At 37.0% G+C, this 20,112-nt stretch overlaps 1 protein-coding gene and 1 non-coding gene across 2 annotated transcripts; one reads left to right on the forward strand and one right to left on the reverse strand.

The window, feature by feature from the left end:
• Positions 1-10,499: 10,499 nt before the first annotated feature.
• trnai-uau (transfer RNA isoleucine (anticodon UAU)) lies at positions 10,500-10,593 on the reverse strand. The gene is made up of 2 exons: positions 10,556-10,593; positions 10,500-10,535 (listed from the first exon to the last, which is right to left on the reverse strand). It is a non-coding gene; the product is annotated as a tRNA-Ile (tRNA).
• Positions 10,594-13,950: 3,357 nt separating this feature from the next.
• Positions 13,951-18,687, forward strand: haao (3-hydroxyanthranilate 3,4-dioxygenase). Its single transcript, XM_052613647.1, is given in 9 exon segments — positions 13,951-14,039; positions 14,140-14,218; positions 15,931-16,020; positions 16,148-16,305; positions 17,033-17,076; positions 17,716-17,861; positions 18,060-18,145; positions 18,196-18,261; positions 18,471-18,687. Coding segments are annotated over 9 exon segments (834 nt in total). The 3' UTR covers positions 18,547-18,687.
• Positions 18,688-20,112: the final 1,425 nt, after the last annotated feature.

The following is a 20,112-nucleotide window of genomic DNA, read 5'->3' on the forward strand; positions in this document are numbered from 1 at the left end:
TCAGTCTCCTCGGCTGTGAACCGCTCCTGGCGTGCGCCTGGTAAATACGCCATAATAATAGCAATCCATAATGGAACTTGCGCACCTGCTTTTAAAGGGAATGTTGGATGACGCTCTGATTGGTTTATTTCACGTTACGCCCAAACCACACCTATGAATAATGAAGCTACTTCAGACCAACCCATTTTAGATTTGCGCCGGGCGCAAGAGCCATTTATCCCGCCGGGAAAATAGCAACAGCGCCGAGACCCGCCCACAAACTTACTTGCGCTTTGCGCTTTGACACTTGCGTTTCAGATCGTTAAAATAGGGCCCCTAAAGTCAGTGGCGCGTTGCGCGTTGTTCATTATGCTATTTTAAGGGCGCATGCTTGACCATAATGTATAGCGTGCACAATGCGCATACACTTTGCTCATGTAATCTACACAGATGCAACAGTTATTTAAAAAAATAAAAATAACACATGAGATGACGGAAATCATTGTGGTGTGCCACGAAGATGTGAAAAAATAGGCATAAATCTAGCTTACAAATTATTCAGGCTAATTGTAGTAATTAAGGATCAGACCTGTTTGAGGTCATATATGTATATAAGGACATCTGACAAATTGGTTTGTCCGTCAAGAACCAGGAAAAAAAAATCGATGAAACAATTGTGGCTATTTCCTCCCACGCCTGTTTAACCGACGCTATTTTGGGTGGGTTTCTCCCATCCCCATACAACACAACTTCTCTGTCTTTCACTGCTCTTACAAGAACATCAGTCTCCTCGGCTGTGAACCGCTCCTGGCGTGCGCCTGGTAAATACGCCATAATAATAGCAATCCATAATGGAACTTGCGCACCTGCTTTTAAAGGGAATGTTGGATGACGCTCTGATTGGTTTATTTCACGTTACGCCCAAACCACACCTATGAATAATGAAGCTACTTCAGACCAACCCATTTAAGATTTGCGCCGGGCGCAAGAGCCATTTATCCCGCCGGGAAAATAGCAACAGCGCCGAGACCCGCCCACAAAGTTACTTGCGCTTCGCGCTTTGACACTTGCGTTTCAGATCGTTAAAATAGGGCCCTATGTGTCTGCGGCGCTTGTGAACACGACAGTTCACGAAAGCTGTCGCTTTAACAGGTAGGCTATGCAAGACAGTGGTTGAATCTGCGAAATTAGTGCTCTTGGTTTTCTACTAGTGCTAACAACTTGTACAACATATCCACGTTCTAAGAAGCTGCTTGCAGATCTAATACAAATGACTACATTTTCTGTTGTTGACACACTTTGTAGACAAGACAACCATAAAAAACAACAAAAAAACAATGCCTTCACAAAAAAGAAGACGGAGACAGAGAGAGAAAGATAGAAGGGAGGCTGCTAAAGGCAGTTCAACATTGCAAACATGGATTCAAAGCTCCAGCAAGCCAGCAGGTAAATCATCATATAGAACAGTTAGCAGACAGTTTGTCTGTTTAATTATTGTAAGTATATCTCCCATTATAATCACTTGTCTTAAATGAGACTAACACATCATAGGCTCTAAATGAGTTGTATATATAGATTTAGGCTGTATGCTAATATGAAATTAAATGTCTATTACTTATTACTCCATTGAAGATGAGGCAGAGGCAGGCTCAGAGAGTGAGGGAGAGCCCATTCAGCATCAGCCAAATCAGACACTTACAGGTAAGTGTTGTTAAACTGGCTGACAATAAAGGATTCTGAATATGCAAGAGTTTTATATCAAGAAAGATAGACATTAAATTATTTGAATGGAAGAGTAATTATATTACAAGAACATACATTTAATTAGCACTAAAGCCTAACAATTGTATTTAAAATATGATTGTAACAGGTTTGTTATTCATTCTCTATATTAAAATGAAAATGCCTCAGAATCAATTCAACGGAGTAAAAGTGAAGGTCTTGGAACTGAGCCAGAGACAGAAAAAGTTCAGAATGAGAAAGAAAGGCAATACAATGAGACAGAGAGGGAAGAGACAGATGCAGAACAGGAAGAAATGGAGAGCGAGGCAGCCACAGCCATGTATACAAGGGAGAAAAAGCCAGAAGACTTTGAGTTTTTGCTTCAGTTACAAAATCCATCAGATCCTGCTCATGTAAAGAAATACAATGTAACATACAATGTGGCCTTCACAAAATTTTCAAATTCAGTAGGACCCTGTCGTCCAATTTTTCTGTTCCCAAAAAATGATCAAGGACGTTCGTTTCAGGGACAGTGGTATGAAGAACACCCCTGGTTAGAGTATTCTCCTGAGAATAATGCTATGTACTGTTTCAGCTGTAGGCTTTTCATGAATGATGAAAAATGTATTTGAGCGTGTACTGTCTTCTTTTTTAATTGTACATTTTGTAATAACTGGATAATTTGTGTTAACAAGCAACCACCCCCTTAGTGCCCCTTTTTTTGGTTTAGGCCACTGCCCCTCAAAATGTCTGTGCATGGCCCTGCTGACTCACATAAAAGACTGAACATGGTTTCGGAAATTAATTTCAAATGTGGCTCCATTTGCAAAAATCAAAACAGCCTAGTGGGTTACGGTTTTGTTACCTCTTCATTTCCACAAATCTTTGAATACATTTAAACTGCATCCACTGACCACTTCACAGAAACCCGAAGCTCTGTGGCTCTGTTGGAGACTGTTCTTAAGTATAACAGTGAGTCAGGTACAACATTCTGTCAAAGGGGAAAGCTACTTGACATGGAATAAGTTAAACAAGGTCATTATGTGATTGAAGCAACCCACGGAAGAAGCCGAACCTGGGACACTGAAGAAATGTCACTCCTTATTAAGTTGTGGCTGATTCTCAAACCACTCTGATCAGTTTGATTTTACAGTGTTGAGTGTTCATATAGTTTGTGTGTGTGACTATCCGTGTATTGGCAAGTGTAGATCCATGTGTTGAGAGGGGCTCCGGCAAAGAAAGCCAAATGAGCTCAAATGAGCCTTGCTTGCCTGGATTAAACAGGATCAAATGCAGTACAAACCAGCCATTTGGGCCTGGGCAAGAGTCGACCTTGAACCCAAGCTGTAGCACACTGGTTATCAGCTTGTGTTGGTTTTGCTGCTCTGAAAATAACACATGGGTAGTGGTTCCTTCAGGGACCTTCAGCTACAAAAAAATGAATACAAATCAAGCCCAGACACATTAAGCTTTCAGGTGCAAAGGTTACCATCATGGCTTCCCTTACAAAGATGTGGCTACAGAAGAACTCAAAGACTAGCTTGTGTTAACAGACTGAGTTGCGTTTGTACATGGACAAAGGAATGTGTGAGATGGGGCCAGAGGTGCGAGCAGCCTCTATAAAGCTCTCTGCTAATCTTGGCCGCGAGTACAGAGCACACAGAGCTCGAGACAGACAACGCTGGAGCAGTTTGAAGAGATCTGGGCACACATTGATGCATCATTCCTGCATCACTAAGCAATGTGTACACGTTACAGTGGTTTTCAGTCATCCCTTCTGCTTTTAACTGATCCATCTACCTTTCCACTGGTAGGCCAGAAAGAATGAAAAAAGCAATACTTCAGTATAATTTAGTGCTCTAAACCGTAAATCATGGGTAATGGAAGAGCAAATGGTCTTTTGAATTTTAAAAGTGATCTCCTACAGAAACTTCATCATTGCGATGAGTACATATATTTGAGTCACCTTCAGAATGGTACCTTGAGGTTCTCCAAAGAGTACCTAGCAAACTTTGTTCCTAAAGGCAAGCTTACGGTACACATTTTTTATGTATACTTTATCTACCCCCCTTAATTTTAGGTATTGGTGTCACTATTAATGAACTGATAAGCTGAATTTGATAAGAAAGAGTTTGAAAATATGTAGTGTTGGAATGCACCTCAGAGACAGGGTTATGAAACACTGATCTATGATGCCTCATGTACCTTTTTTTTTTTTTTTTTTTTTTTTTTTTTTATACAGTGTATCAGCATCATGCACAATGAAACCAATAATAAAACAAAGTTTTTTTGAATATTAATATTAATATTTGAGAGCCTCAAAGCAAACTTGGCCTTAACTCACAAAATGAAAGCTCCATTGGGGAGGTTGCACCTGAACCAACATTTACTGTAACAAAGTCTCAATTTTCTGTGTTTGTATTAATTATATGGATAATCTTTATACTTTTCAAGTCTTTTTCCCCATTTTGCCAATGCAACCATTCCATTTGGGATGTACAGGTTTAGAGCTCTTACAGTGCCTATAATTAATAGCTTCTCATGGAGATAAAATGCGATAGTTTAACAGCCAAACTTCAAAAGCCACAAGTCCCCTTACTCAACGGCTTGCTAGTGTAGCCCTATTGGAGTACTTTGCTGTCTGAATGACAGGGCCCTTGTGAAGTCGTCCAAGTTGTTTGCTCAGCCCATGCAAAGAGTTCTGGAATGGCAGCAATAACATGTCTGGATGTCTTGAGGGAATGATGTCAACCCCCTAGTTCTGGATCAGAGTCTGGCATGGATTTTGGCACTATGGGGAGGGGGGCAGCCTCACCCTCTGTCAAGATTACATACAGTTGGCTTACTCTCCTGCAGTGTTACAGCATACGAGAACTGACTGAATGGGCCATTCATGCCTTTTCCCTTTAGTACACCATTAAAACCCAGCATGGTTTATGTTTGAAAAATAGACACAGATGAAAATACAGCAGGCTGAAGAGAGCTACATGCAAGCTAATATGAAGGGTTTCATAACATTCAGAGGAAATGATGTACAGTTGTATTACTAGATTTTGACAGTGATGAGAGTACTAACACAGATTTGCATGCACTGACATATGCAACATGACATTGCAGACAACCAATCAAAAGCAAAACGGCAAAATGTTTAACTAGTAGTAGCTCATAACTAGTGGAAAAATAAACACCACGTCCACCAATAACTTATTCTGAAGTTTTTATTCAGTGGATTACAAGATATAATACAGACTTCAAGTTGAAGAAGCAAAGGAACATATTCTAAAGTGTTTTGTCTAAAATTGGAGTTTGCTCTGAAAATCTTTCATTGCCAGGATCTCCCTAAAGACGCATTTGAACTGAGAGGCACTGTCATCACCTCCTAGGAGATCAGGCATACTGGCCTTGACATATCCACGGGGCAAGATAACCAGGACTTTGAAAGATCCAACCTGCTTAGCCCATAAAGCAACCCCCTGGCGGCCTAACTTTAAGTAGTATCAGAGGCATACATTTGCTGTAGACCACTGTCTACTCCCACACCATGTCTATACCACTGTTTTCTCTGAGGGCACAGTACACAATGTTATGAGTCATCCACGCAGGTTCTTCCAGTATTAAATCACTTATTATCAAATGCTACAGGATGTTGTGGTACACTTGCAAAAATGTATTAAACAAAAAAAATTGTTTAATACAATTACAGGTGCATCTAAAAAAAAAAATAGAATATCATGGAAAAGGTCTTTATTTTTTGTAATTTAATAATAATAATAAAAAATAATAATAAATAAAAAAAATAAAACGTTCTTATATTCTAGATGCATTGCACGCAAACTGAAATATTTCAAGATTTTTTTAATTATTTTAAATCCTGATGGTTACAACTTACAGCTTAGGAAAATTTTAAATTCAGTATCTCAAAAAAAAAAAGAATATTCCATTTTGAGCTTGATTAGATTTCGAGTATAAACACTGGGTACCTCTTGGGCTAGTTTAGAACATGCAACCACAATTATGGGTAAGACTACTGACATGGTAGTTGACCAGAAGACAATCATCAACACCCTCCACAAGAAGGGCAAGCCACAGAAGGTCATTACTGAACGGGCTGGCTGTTCACAGAGTGCTGTATCAAAATATGCTCATAGGAAATTGACTGGAAGGAAAAAGTGTTTTAGAAAAAGGTACACAAACAACAGGTATGACTCTATTGAAGCAGTAATTAAATACCAACCACGTATTGAGTGCATAATTAAACCTGCACTGGAGATCTTGAAAATTTCAGATTTTTAAATCTTTTTTTGATTGACCTTTGAGAATTTTTTTTTTTTTTTTTTTTTGAGATACTGAATTTTTAATCTTCCTAAGCTGTAAGTCATAACTATCAGAATTAAAGCAAAAACAACTCTTTAAATATTTCAGTTTGTGTGCAATGAATCTAGAATATAAGATTTTTTTTTTTTTTTTTTTTTTTTTTTTATTAAATTACAATGATATTCATTTTTTTTTAGATGCACCTGTATATATGTAGCATAAAGTTAGTATGGTTCTGTTTTGGGCAAAACTCCCCACGCCTGGATTGACATGAAGTCATGTTTGGACCAAGCAGAGAGAGCAGACCAGTATATATGCATAAATGACTACAGTTCACAATTTACATGAGTTATAGAAAACACAAAATACATGATAGAGAAAGCTTGAAATATAGTGAACTATTTACAAAGAAGAAAGAGAGAAGAAGAAAATAAATAGGATTAGATTTCCCGTTTGGTTAGGTGAAATTGGAGTTGGAGGAGGGAGTTGATTTGCGAGCAGCAATGGTATAGAATAGAGGCTGGAGAATGGAATTTAAATGGACCGATGTGATAAGTGTCAAAACTGGATTGGTACATGTCAGGAACAGCTGACTATCAGCTGATGCGAGCTTGACTGATGTGGCCTGTCTGAACTAATGCAATGCTAAGATACACAATAGGTAAATTTGTATATTAGTGATATTTTGATCAAATGAATGACCAACAGTTTGGTTGCATTAAGCACCAAAGGTTATTAGAAAAATAAAATAAATAAGCCATTACAAATGCTCACATTTTGATTTAGATAAAAAGAGAAGTATAATGTTTTGGACCACCACATGGACACTTCCCAAATGTTGTGTGCCCTGAATTTCCATAAGTCAAACAGCACCACCAGTGAGACCTCTTTATTCATACCCATGTATCTGGATGGGCAGTGGGTCCAGTGGATGTGGTCAGGAAGCATTCGTTTTTGTAAGCTGACACGGGATAGGGTAGAAAAGGAAGGAGGATACAATCTTTGGTCTGGCTGATAAAACAATGGTAATTGCACAAACAGATTTATTGTTAAATGGACCTGAATCTAGGCACATATGAGACAGTCATAAACAACCCCACCCCCAAAGAAAAAAAAAAAAAAACTATTATACAAAAAATACAGCTTATAGGCATGGGGAATATACAGACAGGATCATTAGCATATTTTTTTAATGACACTAACACAGAAGCTATGCTATTTCTGCAATGGACTTTGTTCATAGGAATATGAAGATTAGCTGTAAATTTCAGAAAAGGCAAATGGACCTAGCAGAAGAACAGTCTGTTGGAGACATGTTTAATAAGGCTAAAGAGATGTAGGGGGACAGGGGCTGATACCAGACCAGACCCTTACCCCCACCCACGAGAGCTCACTTGGCTCATCCATCTTCACCAAATATTTAGTTCCTGCTCAAGATCTGTGGACAGCCATCATGGTCATTCTGTGAAAGAAATCAATTCTTCACGCACTCCACCCCAGTTTCATACTCGAATCTCCTGTAGTACTTTTCAGACCTCCAATCAAGCACACTTCAAGACTGTAGAAAGCATATTGATGTGAACATTCAAGAAGTCACAGTCCAGGTATTTTCTAAAATAGTTAGAAAAGTAGTGAAGCATTTAGATGTAAAGAAACTGAAGGGTGAAGAAAAAGAGCGTTTTTTTTTTTTTTTTTTTTTTTTTTAAACGCTGATGATGGTTAAATAATTATGGTTATAAATCCTGTCAAACCACTGCAATCTTCATGAGAAAAGTAATGTAACTTGATCTGTTGTCTAACATGCCAAATAAGGTGACATCACTTCCTCTTGGCAGGCTTACAAACCCTTAATCATCAACCTGCCTGGAGGAAAATGGTGTGTGAAAAAAAGACAGAGAGAGAGAGAGAGAGAGAGAGAGAACAGCCACAGTAATGACAATAATTATGTCTTCTACTATAATGAGCATTGCCTAAGGCTCCCAGTACATAGCACTGAGCCAATGATGTGTCACAATGCACAGCTTTTTTGTTTTAACCAGAGACATATGTGTGTTTTACCCCAAAATACATTCATCTGCCCTTAGCCCTGTTCAAGCAGCCATGGTAGGCAGGTGTTTGACAAATGAAATTTGAGGTCAAAGAAAGAAATTAAGAAAAATATCATTGGCAATGTTTGGACAGTCGAAAGCATTGTGGTGATGATTGTGTGTTTGGCCTGCTCACTGTTTCTAAAACTATAGTTGGTGTACACTTCCATGAAAAAAACAAAACCAAAAAAAAAACACAAAAAAAACCACCACGAGTGTAGACAGAGCATGTCAATGACAGATTCAGTTGAGGTTCCACTGACAGAGGGCAAGTATGAGCAAAGAACCGTTTCTGACAAAAACGCCTCAAGTGTCCTATTCTAGTGTGTACATGACCTAGATAACTGTGGTAACTCTTCTTTTTCCTCAATGAACTTCAGTTTTTGAATGTTGCTGAAAATAGCCGAAGATGCAATTTATCATGGACATGAGTGTCATTGAGATCTAATTATCTGTGGTTTATGATGACATTAAATGTAACTCTGTTAAGACTAACAGCTGCTAAAAATGCAGCTGAATGACCTTCAGCGATGAATGATCTTTATTTCTTGTGTAAAATGTTACAGCACTTCTCATGGAAATTCATGGAAACTAGTGAATTGCGGTCACGGCTCATTCCAGAGAGGAAGGTCAATGCCCCGTCCTGATGTTGTGTCTCCCCGAAAGGCTGCTTCTTTCTCCAACTTGACCTTGTTTTCAGCTGATCTCATGATAATTGCCCCTTGGCCTCCAGTGCTGCTTAGCGGGCCGCTCAACAAAGGGAGGCGAAATCCCTCAGCAGGCTACAGGTCATTATGTATCAGCAAGGGTCTGTCCTTTCCAAGTCAATTCTATGAATTGTACTCACTTAATTCATAGTGATACCAAATTTGAAGCGAGTGAGTGTACATGGGTGATAGGGGTTAGTTGAGGATCGCAGGCTGATGGTCAATTGTCCGCGGCTGTCTCTCCAGGCCAGATCTGCTGACACATTCTCCCACAGGGTGTCTTATCAGATTCATAACGGTAAACCCGCCAGGCTCTTGGCTTTGTGTTTGAATCACATTATCTATTCCTGTTATCAAAAATGAACTAATCAGATTTCAGCGTATGAGACCAGCCAACTGTGAGTACGAATCTTCCCACAGAAAGCATCAGATTTGGCTTGGATCCCAGATTTTGGTATATAATAACATGTTGATTCTTCCAACATAAATGTTAAAAGTCAGGCCAAAGACCGTATCTGTACCATCAAGATCAAGTGTGGAATGAAGCCAGCCTGACACATCTGATGTTTGGATTTTTCTTAGAAACATCTTACCCTGAAGGGCCGTCTCATTTGAACTGTGATGCGTAGATAAAAGTAAAGAAACAGATATGAGGGCAGTAATTTTGACTAGCAGCATAGTCTCCATTTACACCTGATGTCTTTATAAAAGCATATGTTTTTGTTTAATGTCTATACCAAAAATGTGAAGTGGTTTTTAACCATTTCGTGAATGTGGCTGACCATTCACACTAGCATTTAGTCTTGACCAACTTTGATCGGATCACCTGAGATGTTAGTACCACGTGCAAACAGGGCCTAAAGATGAGGAGATGAGATTATAAAACTTAGTTTTGATGAGGTTTACCAATCCATATGTTTGGACATTGTCACGGAATTTACCTTTCATAAGTAATATTTTCATAAATAATAATAATAATAATAATAATAATAATAACAAAGGTTAGATCTCAAATCTAAACGTTTTTTATTGTATTTTGTTGTTCTTTATTTTTTGGTGAACTTACTGAAAGTTAAAATAATGCGTTTAGTAAAAAGTTTAATTAATGCGTTTAGTAAAAAGTTAAAATAATGCGTTTAGTAAAAAAGTGCAAACAGTGGATTTCCAAGATTAATTGTTAAAGTGAACTGAAAGGAACTATATGAAGTGATAAATCGAGCGAGCGAGAGAGACATGAACAACCCTTCAGCTGATGTGTCTAAGTGTTAAGTGTTAACAAGATGGCCACAAAATGTCTTTTAGATGATCTTAGACTGCTGCCTGTTGTTCAGACGGAGGTACTACAATCAATTCGACTGAAATCCTGTACACAGAAAGCAAGCTATGAAACGTATAAAGACGTTAATAAATTAAAATATCAAATTACTGGGTTACACAGATAAAACCTCTGAACACTTTATTTATCATGTATAAGTAAAAAAAAAAGTCATGTAGGTAAAAAATACAAAAAAATGCAAATTCAAATACTTTCTTTATGACATTTTAAGTCCGTAAAGGCTATATCACATTGATCGTTTGACTCCCCATATCACAGACTATTTACACTAATAGACATGCCTATTATTCAACTGCTATGACAATGTTGCATTTACAAGTACCTTTTTTTATTTTTGCAACATGACAAAAACACTGCTCCAGGTGAGGCTCGAACTCACAACCTCGGCATGGCTCTGCAATGTACTGCTGTATAAGTACCGCGCGCTAACCGATTGCGCCACTGGAGCTTCGCTCACATTGGCTGTAATCAGATATATAATCTCAAGCTCTGTCATTTTGCTCTGTGTTTCTAAATACGTTTTCACTGCGACTTGGGTATTTGTTAGTTAAAGGACGAAAATTATATTCTGATGGTGCTACTGATCGTTGCAATTTCTTACAGCCTGTTGTTTATATATCACTTGTTTTCGCTAACGTTGCACATATGCAGTAGAAACGTTAACGTACGCTATATCAATTTAATAGGGTAACGTTAGTTAAAATTATTTTCTTCGATTTTGCTGGTGTTATATGCATTCAATGATACGTATTGAAATGCCAATAATGCATCATGTGCTATCAGGATATATTAGCATACCGTGCTGTTTCATGCTAACGTTACTGACTAGAGAGCTTACTACAGACTGTCAACGACTTAACGAGAATATTCTTGTAAAAACACTATTATGATAAGAAACAAACTGCATTTCCTCAATCTCACAGTTGTAACAAATATGTGTATAGTTCAGTGACAAAAAATGTGTCTGTTACGAACAAGTAAACAACCATGAATGGGTTTTTAGCACCTTACCATGTCCCAACAATTAAAAAGGCAAATTTGCTCACTTGCCATATACTACTTATATATAATTTGGCTTGTAACTCGTGGACATTTTTTGCAAAAATGTTTTTGACCCATGTGTGTGTTGTATGGTATCCTACTGTCCTAGGCACTTACGTTTAGTAGGCTGTATGAATAATATATTACTCTACAGCTCCCTCTCTAGGTAATGTTCTTCCTGTGAAACTGTGACACATAAGTGTCACAAAAGAAAGTATGCACTGTCCATCAGGACACATCCATGCCTTACATTTAAATACAGAACTGTTTACTTTTTGAATAGGCTGTCAATCCCAACAATTGCAGTGTTCATGTGACATGTCTACACTCACTGTCTGGAAAATGTCTTCAGGTATTACTTGAATGGCTTAAATAAAATCTTCAGCTTGTACCTACCTACCAGAAGTCTTTTTCTTTTTCTTTTTCTTTTTCTTTTTTTTTTTTTTTTTTTTTTTTTTTTTTTTTTTTTAGCAATGTAGATTACATTGTTCTAGATTTACAGAATTGCTCAAATATATGCATTGACAAAAACAGCACAATTTCCCAAGAGAAAGTGATATTCACAAAACTGTTGACCAATTTAAAATTAATATATATATATATTTTTTTTTAATTTCTGAAACCCATCTCTCTAAGTTTTGCTTTTAAAATCAGCGAAGGAAGGTATGATAGTGTTTTATATGTAAAAGCGAGAGACAGTCAGTAAATAATGGGGCAGAGGAGCAGTCAGGGTGATGGTGCATTGCAAATAAGCTGAAGTGATGAAATAACGTGACAACAGAAATAACTCTGGTGGGCTGTGGGTTCATTTCAGTTTAAGCTATTTTTCAGAATGCTTTTCAGTTTTGACTCCTTGACATGTACTGACACACACTCCTTCTCCTCTTCCACCAGACACCCTGCATTCTGAAACTGCAGCTATTGTTCAGAGCTCTCAATTAATGTCTCATTTAGCTTGCCTACTGATTTTTGTAGCCTTTCTTTAAAAAAAATACACAAATAAAAAAAAAAAATGCTCTCTTCCTGTTTTAGTGTTAAAAGTATTATGTGTTGGTCAAAGAGCAAACTATTTCTTTAAAAAATAGTTAAAAACTCACTTCATCTGACTTTGCATAACCTACTTCTGTTTGAAACCTCTCACTTTTCTAATAGGCTCAATATCCAGCCATTTAGAGATCCCAGGGAAGCTAAAGAGATGCCCACTTGTGGCACAAGAAGAAGCAGTTATCCTCTCAATTTACAGAAAATTCATAGTGACAAGGCCGTCAAATCTGTTCAACAGCTAATCTGCAACCACAAGTGCTCAGATTACTTATACATGAAAATTACAAATGTGTCTTTCAGACTGCTTGTGCTGAATGTTAATATATTTAGCAGATAATGAAACAAAGTATATAAATAAAAAAATAATCATGCTGTGAAGCTTCATCTGTTTGTTTTGCTCTTGGCAGAAGTCACTCTTATGTTACTCTATGTGTGCACTTCCAGCTTAAATTTTTTTATCTAAGATCTGAACTTAGCATTCCTGTTTAACCTGTTTTCTCCTTGCAAAGAAAATGTGTGGTTTAATATAATGTGTGTTCACTATTCACTGGATGTGTGTGTTCACTACTCACTGGATGGGTTAAATGCAGAGCACAAATTTGGAGTATAGGTTTGCATACTTGGCTACATAACTTTCACTTCCTTTTTGTATTCGCACTATAAATTTACTTCTCAGTCTAATAAGATTTTACATTTCAAACATGTAATTTTGACATTGTGCTCAAATTTGCAATATCTGAACAACACATTTCTATATTTCTATATAAGGTTTTCTTTTGAATTAAATGATTTATTTCAGTGGAAGTTTACATAACTAGTGTAGGAAGCGAATTATGAAAATACCTTTTTATTGAACGTTTAACACAGAAAGAAAAGAATGAAAGATGTGTCAACTCTAAATAAAGAATAATGCATTAAAGCAATAATACATGGTTATCACAAATTCTACCACAGTTCATTTAATTGATTTAACCCGTTAGAGTCTGGACAATTCAACATATTATTTATACAAGAGGTTAAGGTTGCTGAGGAAGACAGTTAGTATCAATTTCACCTTTCCATATTGAATGTGTCTCCTGCTTTATGGGCCATTGTTTTATTTATTTTTTTAATTATATTTTTGATAGTAAGGAAATAGTTTTAAACAGCCCATTAAACTACACCAGGACAAGTTATGGGATGAAATAATTCAGGAGTTACTGCACCCGTACACTCAATTGCTTGTAACATTCTCACACATGTTAGTTTTGCTTTCTAAATATCATTAAATATGAATTTAATTTTGGTTTACTGGATGGTGGTAATGGGCATCTTAGGCCCAGGATCAAAACTTTATTTTATTATTAAGTTTATCTCAGTGCTTCAGTGTATTTAACCTAATATGGTTTTAGAGGATCGGTGAAGCGGGTACATCTGGACCATCAGAACTGAGTCATTTAGATGCAAATGCAGAACTTATTCCACACAAATCCTTATAAATCAATGGTCTTTATAGTGAAATGCAGGTTTATGTTGTGGGTTCAGCACTGATAGGTTACTGCTGCGTAAACAAATTTCAACCTCCCGGTCACATAGATGCATAAGCATCACCCATATTATTATATAAATAACTCAAAGGTAGTTTGTCACAAATACACTGATGGAATAAACCACCGCTCAGAAAGTTGTTGCTGTTACAGATTGTTGCAAGCATCTTGCTGTATTCTCAAATTAGAGAAAAATGACCAACCAGTCTCTTCATGTGAACATTGACAAGTGGATTGCTGAGAATGAGAGCTCATTCCTACCTCATGTATGCAACAAATTAATGTGAGTTAAAACTATCCGTCATAAACAAGCAAAAATATGTCATTATATATTCACATTGTATGCATACATAAATAAGCTTTGTTTTTACATTGTGTTTTAGGTTCTTTTGTCAACTGAATATTATGTATGTTGGTGGTCCAAATGTGAGGAAGGATTATCACATTGAAGAAGGGGAAGAGGTGTGGTGCTATTCATGTACCAAATGAAAAATGCTACAAATTAACAAGACATGTTCATTTAGGTTTAGCTGACTTCCTTTTTTATTTTGATTAACTGCACTGTATTCTGGGAATCAGACCGACGAAGGCTAACAGGTGATAACAGTTTATCCATGCTATTCACAAAAGGTTAGTACCTGAGACTCAGCAGCCGTGGGATTTGATACAGAGGAAAAGGACCAGAAGGCAAAACTATTAATTAAAGATGATACTGACAGCGTAATGTTTAACTGCTTTGAAGCTCTCCACTTGTAAATTATTGCGTAGGATTTACACCACAACCGAATGGCTTACTACATTACAGTACATGGACTGCAATAGTATTCCAAATACACTTTGCATTTTTTAATGGGGACAAAGTCTTTGTGATGATGCAATTCCCTGTTGCTTCTGAGAGCACGTTTGTATTTAAGAGTCGCTCACACTTTATTGTCTTTCATGATTTAATAATGTTTGGCTCATGAACTGCAAGTACCATTTAGCTGCATTAAAGTTTTAGAATACCTTTACAGCCTAATCTACATGATATTGACTGCATATTTGCCAAGAAAACCAAATGTGACAACCTGATCGAAAGCACCACCAATAAAGTAAAATACATATCCTGCACAATATCAGCATAAGGAAACTGATTATTATATCACTATGTTTACCATTATGTTAATTAAAGGTGCTGTAAGCATTTTCATTCGTTTGGCTTTACCCACACAAGATTTCTTCAAAGCCCCGCCCTACAAAGACATGTCAGCCAACCCGTTTTCAGCACACAAAATTATTTACAAGCACAAATTATTTCTGATTGGCTAGTTTATGTGGCTAAAAGGGCATTTACTCCCTCACTTTTATCTCTCCTCTTGTCTGTACTTTTGTTTTTTACAGCACTTTTAGTGTGACAAATTTCCAAATCAAACGGCAGCAGGAATTTAATAGAATTGACAATTGGTGAGCAAATTGAGAATTGGTGGTAATTACATTTTGTGATTCAGGTTTTGTATTTATGTTTTTGTGTTAAATCTTTCACTTGGTTGTTATACGTTGCACTGAGCAAATATAGTTGCATTAAACAAAAAAAATGTCCATCTTTATTTCAGGCTGCAAAGCAACATAATGTGATTATTTTAAAGGGGGGTGTGTGTGTGTGTGTGTGGGGGGGGGGGGGTAATTATTTTCTTTACCTACTTTAAATTGGGTCAGTCAGGACTCTGTTCATTGGTTAATGTTTTCATCTTGGTCACTAGAGGTCAGTGCAAACCTATCCTAGTCATGGCTATATTTGCTCTTGATTTTCCACACAAGATGAGAGTTTATTTTAAAGACACAATATGTTACATAAGTCTTATGTTGAGTGTAATTTAAGCTTTGTGAAGGTTTGACAGTAAAGCTGTTAAATCAGATACAATTCACAGGATTGAATGGAATAAATTTTCTCTGGAAGAGAAAAAAAAGCCCTCGTGCCCCATCTAGCATGCATCTTCATTCCAAGGCTATAACTGAAATCAGACTTGCAGAAAAAGAGTTTCTGACACAATAGTACTACATTTGTAATAAAGGTCATGGTTTTAAGGCCGATGATTTCAAACAAAGGGAAACAAGGAAAATATTTGTTGTCCACCGTTCACAGAACAATAATATTCTTCCCACTGACTTCCTGTTTCATTGCCTTTGTGTTGCAGCTCTTTTACCAGGTGAGGGGCGGGGGGGACATGGTTTTGAAAGTGATAGAGAACGGCAAGCATAAAGACATACACATTCGAGAAGGAGAAGTAAGCAAGCATCCTCTAGATTTGTCTCAGCGTGTGCTGCCTCTGAAATACCTTATTGATGTCAAGCCATTTTAGTCTATAAAGACGTTTTATATTCTCAAAAGCCTTGTTTTGCTGCTATTCTCAGGTGTTCCTGCTTCCAGCGCGGATTCCCCATTCTCCTCAGAGATACGCAGACACAGTAGGGCTGGTCGTGGAGAGGAGGAGGCTTCGCTCAGAGACAGATTGCCTCAGGTACCATGGGATATCTCTCCCAGACACATTACGCCTGCCTTTTCTCTAACCGTACTCTCAAGTCAACTCCAACACGCATTGGTAATTACTTGTGAACTCAAGATCATACACTTGCCTGTTAATGTTTCTGTACCTTTACCTGACAACAATGCTATTAGACACGACTAGATGGAACAAAATGATAAAAAAAAAAAAAAAAAGTTATATATATAAAAAAAAAAATGTGTTATATATATATATATATTCTTACTTATTTTTTTTTTTTTTATTTTTTTTTTTTACATATTCCAGTGTTGTCAAAGCTGAAATTTCAGCAAACATTTTTCAGTCATTCATCTCAGATGATCATTTTAGAAGAAAATCTTTGATTATGTGTACGTGTGTGTGTGTGTGTGTGTGTGAGTGCACACACACACACACACACACACTATAGGTGTACAGCGAAGCCACTATTTTACACTGTATCTGTAGCAATATCAAAATGGTTTATATCTGTATCTGTATTCGGATGAAACGTAATACGGGGGTAAATGCAATTTACATGTAATTCTGTTCCCTTCATAGTTTACATATATCAAATATGCATTTTTATAAGGATGTGCCAAAAGCTGAATACCTTATAATGACTTAAACATGTATAATGAATTCTAACGTATAAAAGCAAAAAAATAATAATTTATTAGATGCAGTCACTATAATGTAGGGGTATCTCAGACCTGTCAATTTTGTGTGCATATGCATGTATGTATAATTAATGAATTGCATTTGTATACATCAGGTTTATGGATCCCAAACAGAATAAAACAGGAAAGCCTGATCCAGGTAAATACAGTTGTTGACTCTGATGTTGCTGTTTATTGTGATTCATGCATGATGAAACAAGGTTAAAAGCCCTTTCATTTAACATGCCATTACTGCAGAGTGCTGTTGTTCAGGGGTCTTCCGTGTAAATGATTTGTTCTTCCCTATAGTGAAAAGTACAAGTAATGTCAGCATCAGGCCTCACTCCCATGGCACCTTAAATGCACCATTCACCCAAAATGAAAATGTCTGTCAAATGTATTCTCTTCATCAAAACTTTAGATATTTAGCATTACATCAATGCAGTGAATGGGTGCCGTCAGAATGAGACATCAAACTTGAAACATAGATTATCGTGATATTTTTAGTCAGCTGTTTGGACTCTTTGGATTCTGACGGAATGCATTCACTGCAGAGGATCCATTGGTGAGCAAGTGATGTACTGCTAAATATCTCCAAATTTGATTAAACAAAAAAATAAAAAAAAACATCTATATCAAGGATGGCCTATTTTCAGCAAATTTTCATTTTCAGGTGAACTATTCCTTTAAGCAAGATCACCAAACCGATGTCATTATATTCCCTTGAACACCATATTAAGTGCACATTGTATGCTGTGCTAATAATTCTGTTCATCCAGTAACTGTTTAATTTTTGCAGCTGAACCCATCAAGTCAACCCCATACCCACTCAACACCATGAAGGTGATGGAACCGTTCTGATTCAAAGAGTGGGTGGAAAAGCAGAAGCCTGCCCTGGCCAGTGGTCAGTCCGTGGATATGTTTGGAGAACAGTTTGAGACTGAGGTGAGGAGAAGAAGCCTAGCTGAACCAATTAGACCTACTTCCTGCTTGAGTCAGTCAGATGAGATCCTAGTCTTTAATCAGAGGTCTGTCTGCGAGCAAAACAGATAGAGAGAGAGAGAGAGAGAGAGAGAGAGAGAGAGAGAGAGAGAACCTTATTGTTAAGTGTCACAATGCTGACTGAGATCTTCTGCCTGTTAGACGTTTCTCTTTGGTCCGGGTATATCCGAAACCTCTAGAAGAAAAACTGATGGCTAGATCTGGCAACTGGCAACACATTCATCTGTCCTTCATCCAGTTACACTATTTCTTAGTTCAGTTATCTTTTTTATGTTCCCTCTGTCCTTTATTTTTATTTCAACCTTTCTATAGCGGATTGCCTTCTTATTTTTGGAGAGACAGAGTGAGTGTGGTATTCATTTGTACTTCAATGATCATTTTTATGCTAATTGTTTAATAAGTGCTAGGTGACAGAACTGTTTGCAAGGGATCAGAAATCTCAGTGACAAAATAGTAAGTAAATTAATAAAACAACTGAGGAGGCATGCATGTCGGTGTGAATGATATTAACTGCTTGTTAACACTATTGTTTTTGTGTGTGGGCTTCTTTAGGTATCGATGGAAACGAACAATTGATTGTATCACTTTGTATGTTGCCCAAGACCCAGACAGGAAGAGACTCTATTGACACCCATATACACACAAGAAACACTGGTTTAGGGCCAAATGTTTTAATGGTTTTTAATAACAACATTCTTTCTAATGCAGTTTTTATTGTAATACTTATGTACCCACAGTATCCACAGTATCATGTCCACAATAATCACAGTATTCACACATTAGTAGACAAAACATATGCTACATGTATTAGGCCTTAAATAATAAAGATAAACTAAGTTCTTAATTATCTTTAAACACTCTATGCATGACAAAGTGCAAGTCCATAAAAGTCATCATAATCAGCAGTATTTCTTAATGTAATGTAATTTATTTGCACCTAGAGTGTACATATATATATATATATATATATATATATATATATATATATATATATATATATATATATATATATATATATATATATACATTAAAGTTGCTATCCGGTGGTCTTTTATAGAGCATAACAAGAAGATCATTTTAGGTAATGTGTGGTTAATGCTAGCTAGTAGATCTGGCTGCTATCCAGTGCACTTGGCCACACTGTGATAGAAATGGAGGTAAACATGTGAAATGCAGTTCACTGCCCTCAATTCATTTAAAAGCAGGGAAATACAGCACAAAAACCGAGCAAACAGAAAATGTGAAGCTGTAGATCTGACCATTTATTTCAATGCTAAGGTTACAATGCTAAGATACCAGAGCTGGTTTCATACCAAAGCCAGTATTGTGCTAACAGTTTTTTCCTGTAGTGGCAGTTACTATACAAATAAACAGTTTATTTTTTTTTCTATTATTTTAGTTTTTGTGCATTCTACCCAAATGTTTTCCTGACATTCAAATTGGGCTTTATTTTTGCTTTTCAATCTAGTGCAACAGTGGCATCCATGTTTTCATCACCCTTGGTTTTGGATTTTGCCCATTCAGTTTTTCCCATAGGGACTTTTAAAGCATATATTTGAAGAGTTGTAAGCAATAAACCAAAGCAACCAGCTACGAGGTGAATCGCAACTTCACAAGAGAGAAACAATCCTGTGAAGTCCTGAAAATGATTTAAAGATCCCGTTCTTCGTGATCCCATGTTTTAAACTTTAGTTAGTGTGTAATGTTGTTGTTAGAGTATAAATAATATCTGTAAAATTCTAAAGCTCAAAGTTCAATGCCAAGTGAGATATTTTATTTAACAGAATTTGCCTACAAAAAACGACCCGTTTGGACTAAAGCCCTCTTGTTCCTGCAGTAATGACATCATTAAAACCATTTTTTGACTAACCTCCGCCCACATGAATTCACAAACAGGGGGCGTGGCCTTGTTGCGCTCCGACGGAGAAGGACTAAGAGTTGCGTTTGTCGCCATGTCGTCGTAACGCTGTTATTTTCATCTCTGAGTCCAATCACCTTTGTTTGGCCTTCCCAGGGACGCTGTACTTGGAGATTAATGGTTACAATTTATGTTTAACTCTGTACCCGAAAATTATAATCCACATGTAAAACTATGTGCAGCACATTTTGCTGAGGACAGCGAGCTTCCTCAATCAGTTTAATGCCGGATTCGCACAAAGATTATTCCTGAAAGATGGAGCAGTTTGTTTATGGA

This window comes from Carassius gibelio, chromosome A13 (assembly GCF_023724105.1).
Source record: "Carassius gibelio isolate Cgi1373 ecotype wild population from Czech Republic chromosome A13, carGib1.2-hapl.c, whole genome shotgun sequence".
NCBI classification, from domain to species: Eukaryota; Metazoa; Chordata; class Actinopteri; order Cypriniformes; family Cyprinidae; genus Carassius; species Carassius gibelio.